The sequence below is a fragment of the Gouania willdenowi genome, chromosome 6 (genome assembly GCF_900634775.1).
Source record: "Gouania willdenowi chromosome 6, fGouWil2.1, whole genome shotgun sequence".
Classification (NCBI taxonomy): domain Eukaryota; kingdom Metazoa; phylum Chordata; class Actinopteri; order Blenniiformes; family Gobiesocidae; genus Gouania; species Gouania willdenowi.
This window is the reverse complement of record NC_041049.1, coordinates 48,768,536-48,787,643: the sequence shown is the minus strand read 5'-3', so window position 1 is coordinate 48,787,643 and position 19,108 is coordinate 48,768,536. Positions and strand designations below refer to the sequence as shown.

Here is a 19,108-nt window from a genome sequence, read left to right as displayed (position 1 = left end):
CAGCCTTATCCAGTGTCTGCGCCCCTGCCAAAGTTATGTGATGGATCGGGTTGGGGAGGGCCAACATACATAAGCCAGGACAGAGACAACTGATCTTCAAGGTATGTCAGCCAACACTCTCGGCATATCTGATGCACTACACCAGGGAGGACCTTATAACCAACAAACAACATTGTTAAATCATTGACTCCTGCTGTAGATTTAAGTATCTGACCAAGTCTTTTGATAGTGGTGGAGCTCCAATAACCTGAAAAAAGGGTCGACAAAAGCACTAAAATACACACCTATATCCCTTAAAAACATCTTAGATTTGACCAGCATTAACAGAAGAGATGCTCAATTAAGCAGGAGTTATGTTGTATTTTTTAATTAAGTTTTTTACGCTTGCATTAAATAACCAAAGCTTGTTCATTTAATGTTAAACAGAACAAGACAAATGGCAGCACGGTGACACTTTGTTGACAACAGTGCACACGACACAATAGATGTTGACAGTTCAAATGCTAACGAATGCCACTTTTGACCAGTCACACCATCTGCCACTTCCTTTGAAGCACTCCAACGGCATTCCTGCTTTTCAGATGTCGTCTTCTCTCCAGGAGTCTCACTGCGCAAGTAAACAAAACACAGACTCTGACGCAGCTCAGTCATTATTCGATTTGGCTTTTGTAGTTTTGAACAAACATTTGGAATTAACTTCATGTACAGTAAAGTGGGTACAGAAGATGAATGGAGGAAGAAACAAAACAAACTATTCTAGCATACACACAAAGTACAACTAAAGTAAAACAGTAAAGTATTACTTAGCTTGATAACATTCTATTCTTATGGTACTATTACTTGTAGAATCTGACATTACACAGCTATGCCTATCATTGCATTACAATCATGCAATGTTCAAAAAGTGTTGTTATTTTCCCCCACTGTTCACTAACAACTTTAAATATAGATCATTTGCACCTATTTGATAGATTTTCGGTTCAAACAGCAATGTCCACTTGAACAGAGTTGCTCTGAAGACAGATAATGGTTGACTCCAAACTCAGTTACACTCACTGAGGTTCATAGAAGTGAAGCAGGTAAAGGACAAGGTAAAATGGCAGTAGACGGACACATTGAAAGCTAGTCTGTAAAGGCTTTCTGATAAACTACAGTGCTATGGAGCTTGTGGATCAGCCTTGTCAACCAAGTGTTTGCCTTTGATTACTCCATTTGGAATAACAACTAACCGAGTACTAAAGCAAATCAGCTCTTTTTTGTAGGGCACTCAGATCTTGTATTAAATTCCAAATCATCGAGATATTTCTCAGAAACTCAGGATATCAGCTTTAAGTACATTTTAAAAGAAGTTAAGTGATTTGTAAGATTTCCACACCCAACCGTTACTGAGCAAATTATTCTCTTTTGTTTTAAAATGATGAACGGACAGTGTGAAACAACGAAATATGAAATGACCAGACAACAATCAAATGCATCACATCATAGCCGACCAATCAGATTAAACGTAATGAAACGTGCCAAAAACAGCATTGAATGCCAGTTATTTTCTCAGTTTTAGAGTTCATAAATGTAGCTATATTTAGAGCCTGATATTTTTTTTTTTATTTTGAATTGAATTCATTGGTGTTATTCTATTTAAAAGATAACTATACATTTTAACAAACCATTCATTTTAAACAGATGCGTTTGTGGAATATAAATTAATAATTGTGCAAGATTTGGTCTTTATATATGAGATGTTTACTGTATGCAAGGGAACTGTGGCAAGATTTATTACCAGAAATAAATGCGGGGAGTAAAAGTAACTAGTAACTTTTACTTTGAGTACTTTTTAAATGAGCTACTTTTTACTTGTACTTGAGTATTTTATGTATGACTTACTTGTACTTGTAATTTGAGTACATTTTCAATCAGCAGTACTACTTGAGGATATATTAGTACTCTGTACTCCTCTGTATATAAGCAGTAGCAGGGAGGGGTGTAGGCAGATTTACATAGAAATGTATGTATCAATGAATTAATATTTCATATTTTCAAAATGTTTTGAGTCTATTACATTTCAAGTAAAGAGCACTTGATAATCGGCTCCATTTGTTTCTGGCCCGGATAGCAAAATTTTAATTCTGGTCCATATGTGGCCCAGTGGGCCCACACCTAGCATGTTCATCCGGCCCACATACCGCATGGCACTTAGACTCTCCGCTCCTGTTTGCCAAAACCTGGCCAGAACCAAGCCATCACAATGCCAGATGTCAGCCAAGGACAGACCAAATAGTGACGGTCCATTTATGGCTACTTTTGGCTCACATCCAGATTAGTCAATGCTAACTTGACATATTTCAGCCAAAACTAGCCCAAATATGTTTCAAGATAACTAGCCTACATTTGTATCAAATGTCAGCCACCTATTTTGTTTGGGCCAGAAGAATGCCAAAATGTAAATATTATTGCAAGATGCTATATATTTAACTAAATGTGAACATGAATGCCTTTTACTGTTCCTCTTGACCCAAGAGTGAGTTGTGGTGACCCCGATGACACAAGATGGTGCTATTGACATGAGAAGGCAGCAATCATGAGGCTGAGGGGGATAAAAACGTAACGTAATGTATTACCAAAACAAATCCAAAAAACGTATGAGCACATTTATTTGAAAAACAAAAATGTAAGTACTTTTTTTGCATGATTTTCCATTAATTGAAAGAAAGCCATTACACTTAATAGTGATATAACAGTGTGTCATGTCCAGTATCCACGTACATGAACAGTATGTTGATTTTATTGGTGCATTGGTCCCCATATTTAGTTATACACTTTTGTAATTGTACAACATAATAATAGTTATTATTATGAATATTATCCATTCATTTTCTGACCCGCTTGTTCCTTTTTTCAGGGTTGTGGGGGTCTGCTGGTGCCTATCTCCAGCTCTCATTGGACAGGGCACCAGTCCATCGCAGGGCGACACACAACCACTCACACTCACAGTCACTCCTACGGACAATTTAGAGACTCCAATCAACCTAACACTCATGTTTTTGGACTGTGGGAAGAAGCTGGAGGACCTGGAAAAAAACCCATGCAGCACAGGGAGAACATGCAAACTCCACACAAAAAGTTCCCAAGTGTCCACCCCAAGGCTTGAACCCAGGATCTTCTTGCTTTGAGGTGGACGTGCTAACCATGATTATCATTATTAATGATTTCTTTATTATTATTATTATTATCATTTTTTGGACCGCCAAGATATAGCTCGAGAACCCCTGGGGGTCCGCGGACCCAAGTTTGAACACCACTATCATAAGATGATGTTAGGATCTTGGGGACCCAATTAATTTCTGTTTTGTACGCTGAGTTTAGGAGTTTGATCAAATGAAAACTGATTTTTAATTAAATCAGTTGAATTAATTCTAACGTAGTGTGTGGTTTAATTGTCATGTCCACTGATAATTAGGGCTGGGTGATATGGACCAAAACTCATATCGCAATATTTTTTCTCAAAATAGCGACATACGATAATAATCTTGATATTTTCAACCCAATAAAGTCTTACCAGAACGACAATTCTGGGTTAAATTTGCTGATAAAAAATGCCACACAAGTATACTTACTGACAAACCGCTGCACAATATGTGCCACTCAAGTCTTTTTCTACTCTAAGGGACAGCACATGTGAGTGAGTTCTCTGGTGGGGCTTGTTTTGGGGAAGGTCTGTGTTAGGATGCACTCAGTGATCCATCAAACTGTGCTTTTCATGCTGTTCTGAGAAGTAACGAAAGCAGTGACTCCTAAAATGAGTATTTTAATACAAAATAAGCTATAAAAAATATATATATATATATATATATCTCAGAAATATGTTAAAATTGTAAAGGATACTGTTTGACTGTACTCTATAAATAATATTAAATACTTGTATGGTGTGGTTTGTACTGTGTGGCTGTATAAATAAAAAAATAGTAAATATCTTGATGTAAGCGATATTGTCATTTTTTTTATCATTTGCTTTTATTGAATTCATTGGTGTTTTGTTTTGACAAAGCTTTTATTTTATAGACGAAAAATATGTGGAAAATAAATTAAGTTCTCTTCCTTTTTTGTGATCAAAACTTTTATTGAATTATTGGGGAGGGGGGTAGTGCTCTTCCTTTTTAAGTTTATACATGAGATGTTTACTGTATGTAAAGGAACCGTGGCAAGATTTATTACCAAAAATAAATGTTGGAGGTGAAAGTAACTAGTAACTTTTACCTTTAGTACTATTTAATTGAGCTACTTTCTGCTTGTACTTGAGTATTTTATGTATGACTTACTTTTACTTGTACTTGAGTACAATTTCAATCAAGAAACCATAGTACTTGAGTAGGAAATATCAGTACTCTTTACTAGGGCTATTTTGGCGATATACAGTATAGCCACACTACCAGAGGTGGACTGGGATAAAAATTCAGCCCTGGCATTTTCTGCCCAGACAAGCCCACTACATTATCAGTGACACCATACAGTATAAGGTCAGTGATCCTCAACATGTGGCTCTTTATGTCTTCATCTTCATTATTATTCCCTCCTTATTATTATTCCCTCCTTAAAAGGAGGAACATTTTAGCCCCTTTTTACCTATTTCCTTTGTCCCATTTTTGCACCTGACACTTTTTTCAGACTTTAGCAACCTTTTACCTATAAATATACCTTTTTCATATTTTCTGTCCATTTTTTTAAGTTTTTTTTTTTTTTTTTTACACTTTTGTCCATTTTTTTGGCCACTTTTCATCCAAATAAGCTAACTTTTGCCCAATAAATCACTTGTTTCCCTTCCCCCCCCCAACATTTTGCCTTTTTTTGTTTCACAATCTTGCTCTTTTTCACTATTGTTTGCATCACTTTTGTCCTTTTACATTCATGTTTGCCACATTTTGCACATTAAAGCTATCTTTTGCCATTACCTACCACCTGGTTCCTCTTTATGTGCCTATTGTTTGGCCACTCTTGACTGCTTTTGGCCCATTTTAGTCACTCTTCACTTTTTTCTTGCCAGGTTTTTGCCACTTTTGGACCATTTTTGGCCACCCAAAAAAAAAAAAAAAAAAAAAAGTAGAGAACCGGGACGATTCCTCGGTTTGCCAGTCCAGCATGTTTTTATAAGAGAACATGTCAAAAGTGGCACAATTTGTACAACTGTTTAATAAATGTGCATGTGTGGCATTTTGCATCAGCAAATTTAACCGTGAACTGTCTTTGTGGTAATACTTTATGTTAATTATAATGAATGAGATTTATATTGTATATCAAATAATATCAAGATATGAATTTTGGGACATACCGCCCAACGCTGCTCTTTACACCTCTGGTCCGACCTTACCATGATGATTAAATGACGCCCCTCGCCTCCACCAGACCACCGGTTCCTCAGCCAGCACTTTACGCACGGAGAGCGCACGCATGGGGGGTCTTTCCCTGCCTCGTTGCCCACGGCCTCCTCAACCCGGCGGGCGACTCCCTGACTCTGTCCGACCCTCCTGATCCCCCCGTTCCCCCTCTCTACCTTTCCTCTGAAGAAACAAACCCGGCGTTACGTCAGAAAGTGCAGGGCAAGCAAGACAGCGTCTTAGGAGCTATTCGTAGGCATTGCTGCCAAAGCCATTGGGGCTGTTCACCAGCTCACTGCGGCCAATGCATTTACTATATCCACCGCTTTAAAAACAACTGCACTATGTGGTAAGTTCTTTATTCATTCATACTTATTTCATCGCTGGGATCTATTTTTTTTATTTATTTTTATACCTCTCAGCTTTCTTCACATGACAGGTCTCTGGTGTTGCTGCTGCCACAGTTACACACTAACGCAGTGTAAAGTGTGTAAAGATACAGAGTAAGGACTGCTTTATGCTGCCAAACATGACACCATGATGGAGCAACAGAGACGCTTTTTCCCCACTTTGATTTTTTGTTGATCTTAAAAACAACATGCCTCACGCTCGAAATAGGAACCCCAGCCCCATCCCGGAGGTAACATGGGACACGGGTTTGAAGGAGATGAACGAGACCTGGAAAGGAGCGATAGCCTGCCTGGGGGTGGCCGTCTTCTTTGTCATGACCATCGGCATTATTTACTGGCAAGTGGTGGACCAGCCCAACAAAAACTGGATCCTCAGGGGGACTTTTAGCGGACTGATATGGGAGAGGAGAACCCAATCGCTGGTCATCCAGACCCTGACGGAGGACAAGACCTACGTGGAGATAGACGTGGGGAACGTGGGGAACCCTGACATCGAGGTTCCCTTTGTGAGGAACCTGTGCTGGCTCAACAAGACTGAGTTCTGCTATACGTGGGACTCTGTGGCCGAGGTGAAGATCTCACTGGAGATGGATGAGGATGCGGAGACGGAGTGTTACAGCATGACCTGGGTGCCGGTGCACTGCCATGTGGAGCTCAAGGTAGGACCATAGGTTCATTCACCATATCAATACATACAAACACTGCTCTCCATCTCTGTGGCTGTATGGAAACCCGTTTCCTCTAATTAGAAATAAATCACTGTGGCAAGTCATAATTATGAGTTAGTAAAGTCATAATTTAAGTCAAAATTATGAGATGAATAGGTCATAATTATGAGATAGAAAGAGATCAGCAAGTCATAACAATGTGAGAGAAAGTCATAATTCTGAGATTAATAAATCATAATTATGAGATGGAAAGGCCTACTTATGAGAAAAAGTCATAATTATGAGACAGAAAGTCATAATTATGAGATTAATAAATCATAATTATTAGACAAAAAGTAATAAATATGAGATTAATGCATCATAATTATGAGATAGAAAGTCATAATTATGAGATTAATAAATCATAATTATTAGACAAAAAGTAATAAATATGAGAATAATAAATCACAATTATTAGATAAGAAGTCATAAATATGAGATTAATACATCATAATTATGAGATATAAAGTCCTAAATTAGTAGTCATAATAGTGGTTGCCATTCTACAGTGTGCCACAGAATGGAATCCCATTTCCACCTCAAAACAAGTCATAATAATTAGTTAGTAAAGTCATATTTATGAGGTAGAAAGTCGTAATTATGAGATACAAACTGAGCTTTTGCAGTAGACTTCCGACACTGTTACCGTTTTTAATTACACTTTGAATAATAAATCATTCAAAACATATTTTGGCTGTTTATTCAGTTCTTAGAATTCAACACATATTGTATAAAATGGTAGAAGTTCATAAAAACATCTTTATTGTAAAAATGAATCTGTCACATATGTGCATATGTTTCTTTGCAACTTTACATTGAAAATGTTTTCTTTCTATGATTCTCCTTTAGGGCAGGGCACCCTCCAGCTGTTATCACAGTATCTATGAAGTGTTAAAGTATCTCATAATTATGACTTTCTTTCTTTTAATTATGACTTTATATTTCATAATCATGACTTTCTTTCTCATACTTATGTCCTATCTCATAATAAGGAGGACTCTCTTTCTCATAATTATGACTTTACTAACTCATAATTATGACTTGCCATTTTTTAGTGGCGGAAACAGGATTACATTTCTTCCACTAAAAAAGAAATAATTACGGCAAGTCATAATTATGAGACAGAAAGTTATAATTATGACACTGGCCACTAGGTAACACTGATTGTAAAATGATAATAAAATGTTTCTGTCAACAAATTTTGATTTAGTTTCCGTCATGATTTTTGTCTTATTTAGTCATTGTATTGAGTCATTTTAGTCAATATTTCAGTTATAGTCTCATTTTAGTCAACTAATTGATAATGCAAATTTAGGCGATTAAATCGGACAGATATAGTCGACTAAAATATAAAACATAGAAGTTCATGCAATTTTTGTTGTTGAAAGATTCAATTATTAATATTTGTAAATACACAGATTTATTGTCTACAAACACTTCCTATTCAATCACTTACCTTAAAAAAAAAAAAAAAAGTAACTCAGTTCCGATTAGAACAATATCTTTCTTAATTGATGGAAATATCACTATATTTTGATATATTTTTCATTCACTTGTATTCTTATTTATTTCTTTAGTTTTTTCAATTCGTCATGGTCACTTTAAAAATATGCAGTCGACAAAATCCGTAGATTTCCAGGTCACATTTAGCAACCCAACATAAACCTTTTTTCTCTAAATTAGACAGAAAAAGCTAAATTTCACTTACAGAAACCTTCATCTGTGTATGTTTTTCTACACAAATGCACGAGGCAAACGGCTCATAACTCTGAGGCAGTAATGCAACAAAAAAAATCAATATTTCCATTTATATTAAAAGTGCATTTCACAGTAAAATATTTAATGGACAGATTGATGATATTCTAATGATAAGTTTTCCTTTAAATAATACATGGGCAATCTGTTTTATTGGTGTGTAACTGTGATTAATAAGGTAATTGAAAGATGTTCACGTTGTCATTGACTACCATTATATTGCATTAAAAAAAGGAATGGCATTGAAGCCACCCCCCACCCCCCCACACAGCTCTGGGACAACCTGCGTGTTATGCATAACCACACGCAGTATGGTACTTACTGTACTTTCTGTGGGCTTAATTATCAAAGGCATTTACCCATGGGGATGTTTGGGGACGTTAATCTGTTCCCACTGGAACATTCCTCGCCATAACTCCTTGTCATGTGGCATGGCTTCTCCCACGAAATCTTTTCAAACCCAAGTCCACTTTTTACGACCCAAAATCCTGCCCCAGACCTTCTCAGGTGACCATTTGGCACCTGTTACTGTAACTGCTGAGCAGAGTTTAGGTTTGGAAAGGTAAAAAATGTAAGTAGAGAGTCTGCACTTTGGATTCCAAAATTTGAAAACAAAAGAATGGAAGTTACTAGGGCTGCTTGTTTACAGAAAAAATAATAATTGCGATTATTTTAGTCATAATTGAAATCACGAGTATTCAAATATCTGGCGCCCTGTCCAGTCATTTTATTCAAATGATTATTTTTGGACAAAACAATGTAAAATATATTCTTTAAGCATAAATAAAATCCTAAGAACACTAAAATCAAGTATGTTCACTTTTGCACAAAACAACAAATATAAAAAATATATATAATTTGAATGCTAATAAATAAAAAGGTGCAATGTATTAATTAAAATATGATTAAAGTGTGTTTCCGTTTGTAAACAAATGCAGTGCACTGCAACTGAACGGCTATGGACACTTAAAATTGCCACATAACTGTAGCATTTAAATAACAAAAATATAATTTCAAGGGAACTGCAAATTGTGAATTGAAGTATGTTCACTGTAGTATGAAACTCTGTGGAATAATCTTTGAACACCTAAAGGTGCAGTTCGCAACCTCCCTCCCCTCTTGCCCTGCCTCCAAACTTTCCAAAGTCTCTCGCACATGAACAGCACATGCACTACAGAGTTCTAGTGTAATAATTGCAAATCAAACATAATGTAAGTCAAGCAGCAGTAATACTTTCAAGCAGAAAAGTCATCAATTTCATCTTCTACTCCTGCAGACCATACATTGTAAAAAAGACTGCGCTCTAGCTCCGGGAAAGGGGCGGGGCCTGTGAGCAACAGCTGTCAGACAGTCCATCAAACACACTCATGGCTCTGATTGGTTCTTTTTGCTCGGTCGCTGTGCATTCTGGCAGTCTTCCAAAGGCTGCAGGAGCAGCAGGAGGGACTCAATGAGTCAAACTACTAGTTGGATGTAAAGCTGTCCTTACATAGCGACAGCTTTAACAGATATGACAAGTCACTTTTATAAGAGTTGCAGACTGCACCTTTAATAATAATAAAAGTGCAACTTGAAAAAAAGTATGTTCACTTTAGTAAACAAATGCAATACTGCATTAGAAGTGTATTAGTTAGGAACAGAAGGGACATTTGAACTCCAATGCTTTATATATTATTTTTTAATAATCGTTCTTTCTCTCGATTATGTTATTTTTGTGATCTTTAAGTGTAATAATCAAAATTTTAATTGAATTTTGATTAACTGCACAGCCTTAGGAGGTACTATCTTAGAAAGCAGAGTGACATTCAATGCGTCATCATTAACCACAATGCTGATTGGTATTTTATAATGTAACTGTAATTCGAGCAAAATATCAAGAACTGTACATCATTGGATGTCTTGAAAAATCAAAATTTTAAATTAAATGTACTGTTTTGTGTTAAAACCCTGGTTTATTCTTATATTATTCTTCTCTTTGGTTCACTGGGGAAGCTCCTTTTACACTTACTTTACTACCGGTAATTGCATTTATTCTTATTCTCATATTAATATGTACAGCAAATCGTTTTGTGAAAGTCACCAAATGTGTTTGCATGTGTGTGTGTTGATTTCTTTCAGGATTGTTTCTCTATGACCAATGTGTCCTGGTATGGCGGTGCCAGTGTCCGTGGTCAGACGTGGCCAATCAATGATCAAAACGCCACCATGCAGCCTTTCACTGTCAGCGATCTCAAGGACAACCCTTCCCGGTTCGGCTCAGCCCTGGAACGCTACTTTCTTGGATCGTCAGGTAGAAAATGAGCGGTCGATATCTGCTGATTTACACTGTGGAGCGTTGAAATAGATGTTCAGATTTAGATTTTTAAAACAGTGAGCAGCATTACCAACACCTGCTTCTGCTGTCGTGTGAAATCAAACACTGGAAATCTGAGTTTGCATCGATGCACTAGAATCTGGTGCCTGGGGGAAGCCCTGTGTGTGTGGATGTTGTTGTTTGTTTATTTTGTTTATTTGTTCATTGGATCCCCATGGATGCTAATCTTTATGGGGTCAAAAAAAAAAAAAGATTCTATAGTACATGTAAGAACTAGGGGTGTCCCAATCTGATATTGATATCGGATATCGGTCGGTTGCTGACTATTGTTCTCTGTTTGAGTGACATCACTTGATCAAACCTTTTCTAACATTCCACACTACAAAATAAGTAATAAAAGTATGTATGATTTGTGCTGATATCTCAGTTGTTGGCCAGTTCAAATAATCTTCTTCATAAATATTAGTAAATTACAATGCATTTTAAATCAGATTCAGTGGTTGTCGATCAGATAGGGCTGGGCCATTTTGACTTAAAAAAAAAAAAAAATCTCAGATTTTTTTAAAGAAAAATTCGAGTTTCGATTCGATTTTTGATTTTTTTTTTTTGTTTTTAAATGCACTTAAAAATGACTGCAGACATCAGATATATTGTCAAAAGTGCAACTTTATTGCTGTGATTGTCCTCAAGAGTTAAAATGCATAGAACAATCCCAAAATAAAAAGTAAATGAGACTCTGTCCTTCAACAATTTCAAGCTTTAACCCAAGTTTAAGCAAAAGTGCAACAGCTACTTCACAGTAGCTACAATTATCTGATTAAGAAATCAGATAACTACATGTTTTATAACATGACTCAGCTTTTCACCTACCCAAAGGGTAAACACTAGTAAACAAAGAGGGGGCTGGCTCACATCGAAACGCGAAAAAAATCAGAAAAATCTGTGGTGGGAAAAAATAAAAAATAAAAAATTAAAACTTGAATTTGCAAAATAAAAATCGTTTTTATCTACAAATTTGATTAATCGATTAAATAAATGTTTTTGCCCAGCCCTACAACCAGATTATTGAACAGTACTTAAGGTGGGACAGCACAAGAGATTGTAACGCTTGCTTCAAAGTAGGTGGGAGAATAAAAGAGGCGTATCTCTGAACAACAGCAATGTTCGCTGCCATTTTCTCTATAACACTTTCTATATGGGGGTGGGCATGATAGATGCTGATCCACTGTGGTAGGGCTGGGCGGTATACCGGTTCATACCAAATACCGGTATATATTTTCGTTATGATATGAATTTTTATTATACCGCCATACCGGTGTATTTGATTACACAACTTACGGAACACTGCATTTCAGACCAGACCCTTTTCAACTTTGCGCTTCTAAATAGAACAACACTCACGGGCACTGAGGCACGGTTAGCTTAGCATGTCGGCAGCAATGCACAAAAAAAGAGAGCAAAGGATCGCAATTTGTAATTCCTATAACACAGAAATAAGTCCTGGTGGAGCTGCAAACAAAACGCTACCTTATTCACCATAAGAAACCACCGCTGAGTATGCAGCATTTAAAGCTAGAAATCAAGCTAATGCTAAAGCTAAGCTAGCGCGGCAAAGAGACATTGGGCTGCTGTGGCAAACTTGTATTACTACTACTGTGTAATTATTCTAGAATATTCACTCATCATGACAGTAAAATAGACCTTCCTAAGTCAATCTACTGCAGTAATTCCTTTGAACCAGTAGAAAATGCTGTGAACACCTGATTATGCATGAAAAAAAAAATACCGTCATATATCATGAAACCGTTAGTGTGATATACATTTTTGGTCATACCGCCCAGCCCTACATTGTGATGTCTAATAGCTTCATTTTGTTAAACTGTTGTTGTTTTCCTTCACTCCTTTACCTCTGACATGTTTGTATATTAGCTTGAAAAACGCCGTTAAAAACATCCTCTTAGAAAAACATTCTCACACACGTCACTGACTGCAAAGCGTGACAAGAATGTAACCCAATCGCGTGTGGAATCTCAGAGATTACAGTACAAAGAGAAAGCAACCACCTTTTAGCATCCAAATTTAACTCTTAGGGATACAAAGCTAATTGCCTTTTGTTTCTATTGAAAGCCCAGGTTGGATGAGGGCCGTGATGCTGACTATTATAACTCACCAGGTTATTTTGAGGGTGTTAGATTTTATCCAAGGGGGTGCCAGGGGAGGATGGCAGGGGCCACTCGCGGATGTGAATGGTTAATGTGACTGGTGAGATTTGTGTGTGTCCGTGTGCAGACTCTCAATTGGTTTTTATGATGTTTACGTGTTCTCAGCGGCTGCTAAATCCATCTAAAGTTCTCGTGGAAATTCGGTGAAATAATCAAAATTGCTTAAAAAAAAGTTATAATTATTGTTTTTTATCAAAGATTTGTTTTCTTCATACAATGCGGCATGTTGTTTTTCACACATTAAACCAGACATGGGGAAATGGCAGCCCTCAGTAGTGAAAAAATACACAAAAGGATGATAAAACTACAAAAGAATAACAGAAAGATTTACAAAATGATAACACAAATACACAAAATGACAGCAAAAATACACAAAATTATACCAAAATTTGACAAAATGATAGTAAAAATCCACAAATTGATACTAAATATGTACGAAATGAAAACCAAAATACACAAAATGATACCAAAAATGCACAAAATTAAAAGAAATACTCAAATTGATACCAAAAATACACAAAATGACAAAAAAAACTCAAAATGATACCAAAAATGCACAAAATTATAATAAAAATACACAAAATGATACCAAAAATGCACAAAATGATAATAAATATACACAAAAAGATACCAAAAATGCACAAAATGACAGCAAAAATACACAAAATGATACCAAAAAGCAGAAAATGACAGCAGTAGTATTTACAAAATGATAATAAAAATGCACGAAATGATACCAAAATGCACAAAAATGGCCAAAATGAGAGAAACATATACAAAATGACAACAAACAGGTGTTAAAAACAGTAACCTCACAAACTCTCTGTTCTTTCCCATATTAACGCTCAGATTGGTCATTATTCTAAACACTGATATGAATGCATTGGACAATCTTGAGTGAATGCATTTCATCTGTTGTGTGTGTGAGGAAATATTTGATGTATTTCTAATGGTGACATCACAATGACCGGACGTAAATAATCCCTTATTAGGACTCCATTGATTGCTCGCACAGGCATCAAACATAGAAACACAACCACATTCTAGGACATTACATTACATAACAGTGGCAGACCTAACCAGTGATTCACATGACTTAAATCCCCTTTCCACCTTGTGAGAGGACACATTGTTACAGAGTCATTATCAAAGTTTTTCTAACCTTTTTTTTTCTCAGCTTAGCTGAGAATAAAGACTTTTCGTAGACTCACAAATCCATGCACACACAGGCTTGATCGAGATTAGATCAGATTTAGAAGAACTGTTTGCATGTTACCAAGTAACCATTGAGTGATTGTTAAATAGTCCTCATAGCTGCTGACATAGCAAAGTGATCCTCAACAAGCATGACGGCGTCTGTAGAAAGTTATACTCAACATGATATCATGCTGTAAAGTTCAAGGATGTCTGCTGGGCTCTTAAGATTTGCAAAATGTCATGACAAATATTTCCCACCTTAGAAAACATGCATATATATGCTCTGTTATTGAAAGTTATGATGATGTTGTTTTAATTACAAAGAACCAAACGTGTACTGGTGTCATTTCTCAAAATTAGATGCAAAGACCAAATAAAATACAAAATAATCAGCAGGTCATTGATCACAGGACTCTGTTTGTGTTATAATACACACATAATGAAAATGTATTAAAAGTTTTTTTTTATGTTATGTCTTCTATATAAAATATATCTACGTTTATCCCTTTCCATGTTTACAGGGATCGTAATATATCCCAATGAAAGGAAATTACCAAATCAATGCGCTGCTGCTTTATTATTACGATGAATATATATCCCAAAATTTTAATAATGAAAAAGAAAAATGTTATATCGAATCAAACATGTATTTATTTGGAATAATATGAGATGTATTTTAAAGATATTGGTACATTTTACCTTTAGATATTGGTTTTTTTTTCCATTGCAATGCCAATTATATTAGTTTAACACTAACAGTGGAAAATTCAAATGAATTGCAAACTGCTTAAGGATTAAATATAGAATTTTGTGCATATTCACTTATTCATGCACTTTTGAAGGAAATTTAGAGATTTAAATGGGCCTGACATACGTATGTTTTGACTGTGGGATGAAATGTGAGTACTTTGAAAGAGGCTGTGCACACACACACACACACACACACACACACACACACACAGGAAACACGCAGTCACTACACATAGAAACATCCCAGAATGAAAGGAGCATTTAAATCTATGATAGCTTTTTAGGACTACTTACTATAGTCAATACAAAACATGTTATGTGATTTCCACAGGAGGACCATGTTTTATTTATTATTTTCTTTAATCCTATCGATCCTTTGATTGTTTGTAAACATTGTGACGTATATTTTCTTGGGCGGGGCTTAGCCTGGAGGCAAACCACCATAGATATATATAAATATTAGATGACTTACCAATGGGGAGCGACGTAGCAACGTGGCGGCCATCTTACATCAGACAGCTGGCCCTGTTCATTACATCGATGTACATGTACTATTTAAATAAACCTAACTTGCTCAATTTTCAACCATTTTTCAGCACAAATCACACATACTTTTATGACTTATTTTGTAGTGTGGAATGTTAGAAAAGGCTTGATCAAGTGATGTCACTCAAACAGAGAACAATAGTCAGCAACAGGAGGTTACTTTGTGAACCACAGTCACCTATGGATAGAAGTGCTGGAGCGGAACATTTTACTGGAGGGCTTATATCGGTGATTTTAGATGTAGTCCGATATTTGTTTTTTGGCTGATATCGGACCAGTGTCGGGACACCTCTATGTACAAGCTCCTATGTCATACCTGCGTATAATAAGGTTTGTAAATCCGTCAGTATTTCATCGAGTTAAGGGTATTTTTGTTTAACCTTCCAACAGCTACTGTACCATAGAGCGCGTCAGAACGTCAGTTGTCTGAGGTAAGATGGCCGCCGTTGCGCTACGCTGGCAAATCTCGCTTGTGTCATCTAATGTGTATTAGGGCTTTTTTTTTTTCCAGTTCGATTCGATTCGACTCAATTCGATTATCGATTATCTCCCCATTAATTGACTAAAAGTAATTTATACATTTACATATCTAAAATGAAAAAAAAAACATGAATTCCCTAACATTGCAATATACAGTATGGTTGCTCTTCAACTCAGAATTCTGAGTTAAAGTTCATTAAGAATATAAAAGTACAAAATAATGCATTCAGACTCAGAGGTAGTATTTAGCCAGCGGCGTTTCCTGTTTTTGCCTCCAGCCACGTCATTCATGACATTCATGGCCATTAACGCTGTCATTGTCAAATAATGCTTAAAGTTCACACAGATATTTGTTCATAATTTAATTCTATATTGTTCTAGTTTTTTCTATTTGATAGACACCATCCCATAAAGACTTTTTGGGACATTTTCATGTTCTGTTTTCAATCAGAATTTGGATTGCGTACAGTTTAGTCAGTCGTACGCAAAGCACATAACAGGCATTTTATATGCATAGTTATAATTCCCTCTAAGTCTGTCTGTGGCACTTAACACTGTAGTCCAAAACTATTGGTACATTTGCAGTTTGCTTGGTGTCATGCGGGGGCGGAGCCGCGCACACTTCAGCTCACTGATGTTACAGTAGCTGAAATACGCATAATTTCACAACCTTTCAGGGACATTAAAAGCAAGGTTTTTTTTTCTCCCCACTGTAGCTGATGCATGTTCATGTGGAATTGTTTTTTTCTTTTTTTTTCTTAAGAAATGTATATTTTAATAAGCCCTGTGAGATGGATATTATTGTAACTGGTGCTACTGTATATAAATAAAGTTGAATTAAATTTTATTTAGTTGAATTAAATTGGTTGGATATTGGCCTATAGTTGGACAAGTCACTTAGATCATGGGTAGGTTTTTTAAGGAGAGGTTTGATTACAGCGGTTTTAAAAGCCTGTGGTACATAACCTGTTACTAGAGATGTAATAATCCAGTTAATCACATTAGTGCTGACTAGTGGAAAAACATATTTAAACAATAGAGTTGGGATTTGATCTTGGTTGTTGGTTTAGAAGCACTAACTATTGAGGTGAGTTCAGATAGACCAATAGGAGTGAAACTATGTAAATAAAAGCTGCATGTGGGAGGTATTTCAGGAGCTGCTTTGTTTAGGAAATTATTGAGCATTCCTGCAGGGGGTACATTAGCTTTGTTTCTAATTTTATCAGTAATAAAGAAGTTCATGAAGTCATCGCGAATAACTTATGGATACGGAAAAGTGTCACTTTATTTCCCATTGTTTTATTAAATGCATAAAAAAGTAAGGACTAACTGCTTCAAACAGTATTTTGGCGATAGCCTTTTTTTCCCACATTATTTAGTTTTTTAAGTTGAATTTATTTCAAGCGGGCCTTTTGTTTTTTATACTGAAGTGTGTCTGCTTCTTCGATAGATATATTAGTTTATTCTATTTTTGTTTACTTTGATTTTTGGCCATTAAAAACAATGTGAAAGTTGCAGAAAAAGCCTCCAGATGACTGTGGTTAGAAAAGGTTGAGCGATGGGAGACACAGGCAACGATCAGATCAGCCTTGATCAATAAGATAAGATAATAATTCCAGCAAGTTCATTTTGTCTTCTTTTTGAATAATATGTTATGGTTTCATTTATTCAGAGAACTTTTCTGGCCACATTCTGAAAGAACTGATAAGGACACATCAAAGCGATCAGCACACGCCTCTGAGGAAGACTGACAGTTGGCAGTCGATACACGTCAGGAGATCAAAGTAAATTTCTGAATAAATGAAACCTGAACATATTAAAATGAGATAAATGAAGATAAACTCATACTGTAATTGTCCCACAGTGGAGAAAAAAAGGAACAAATCAATAATGATAAACAAACAATGGTAGAACAATAGTCGTTAAATAGTTTGTATGTTATTTATGATCTTGTTTTGCTATTTTATATTTCATAGTTAGCTTTACAGCAGCTTCAAACACCTGACCAGTCCAAATCTTTCCGTCATACTTTCAGACCTGTCTTCACTGACCCTAGTTAGTCACCAGAGCAGATGACATACATGGTTGTCTCTTTTCAGCCTGCAAACCTAAGAGGACTCCTGGGAATGGTTGTACAGAGACAGAAAAAAACATATATCATAGGACAAGGTGACAAATTAAAGACAATTAACAGCTCTGGAGTAGTAAATAGTATATGTCATGGACAGAGGGAGAGCTAAAAGGTAAGACTAGGTGAAAAACCAGAGACAGATATATGCAACTGTGCAGGAGAGTGACATTTGAGAGTGTGGCCAGCTGGAGGAGCTCGTCATAGCCCCACCTGTCTTTATCCATACAGAAACAACTGGGATACCACCAGCAGATTGCATGTCACCAATAGGACGGAACGCACACACACACAGATTAGAGTTCATGAAGCCATTTCTTCACCTGTTGAAACAGTTCAAGAGCTGAGTATAAACACTACAGAGACGAGTCAGGTTTACTTAACTGATAATGTGTTGTTGTTAGGGCTGGGTGATTTTGCCTAGAAAAAAAAACTCTGATTTTTTAAAGAAAAACTCGATTTTCGATTCTATTTTTTTTTTTTTTTTCAATGCACTTAAAAATGACTGCAGACATCAGATTTATTGTCAAAAGTGCAACTTTATTGCTGTGATTGTACTCAACAGTTAAAATGCATAGAACAATCCCAATAAACAGTAAATGACATGTCATTCAACCATTTAAAGTTTTAACCCAGGTTTAGGCAAAAGTGCAACAGCAACTTCACAGTAGCTTAAATTTTCTGATTAAGAAATCACATAACTACATATTCTATAACATTACAATTAAAAAAAATAATAAACTCTTCCCTTAGCATCTCAGTGTAGTGTGAATAAAAAATTAAACATGCCTGTGTCACACATATAGCTACTCAATGGGTAAACACATGTAAACAAAGAGGGAGCGGGCACACATCACGCTACGGTAACCCACAAGAACGGAACGCGAAAAAGTCCAAAAAATCTGTTGTGAAAAAAAAAAATCAATAATTAATTTATTATTATTATTATTATTATTATTATTATTATTATTATTATTATTATTATTTAAACTCGAATTTGCAAAATAAAAAATAGTTTTTATCTACAAATTTGATGAATCAATAAATTAAATTATTATTTTTTGCCCAGCCCTAGCTGTTGTAGTAACAAAGTGTGCTGTGTGTGTAATTGTATGGGTGAAAGCAGTGTTTCTCAAATTGGGGTACATGTACCCCTGGGGCTACGCAATGATATTACAGGTGGTACTTGAGAGAGAAAGTGGAAAATTAACAAATATGAGTATGAAAATGTTA

General features: G+C 35.9%; 1 protein-coding gene and 1 long non-coding RNA gene across 3 annotated transcripts in view; one reads left to right on the top strand and one right to left on the bottom strand.

Annotated features, from left to right (window-relative positions):
* Positions 1 to 389: 389 nt before the first annotated feature.
* Positions 390 to 5,557, bottom strand: LOC114465306 (uncharacterized). Its single transcript, XR_003674295.1, has 2 exons — positions 5,360 to 5,557; positions 390 to 607 (listed from the first exon to the last, which is right to left on the bottom strand). It is a non-coding gene; the product is annotated as an uncharacterized LOC114465306 (long non-coding RNA).
* Positions 5,414 to 19,108, top strand: part of LOC114465302 (SITS-binding protein) — a 38,686-nt gene continuing 24,991 nt past the window's right edge. Inside the window, exons 1-3 of one of the 2 annotated variants that reach the window (XM_028450227.1) lie at positions 5,414 to 5,715; positions 5,789 to 6,435; positions 10,357 to 10,528. In XM_028450227.1, coding sequence (XP_028306028.1) covers positions 5,965 to 6,435; positions 10,357 to 10,528 — 643 coding nt within the window. In that variant the 5' untranslated portion in view covers positions 5,414 to 5,715; positions 5,789 to 5,964. Of the gene's footprint in view, positions 6,436 to 10,356; positions 10,529 to 19,108 lie in introns of both variants that reach the window. The other variant, XM_028450228.1, reaches the window with a different exon arrangement.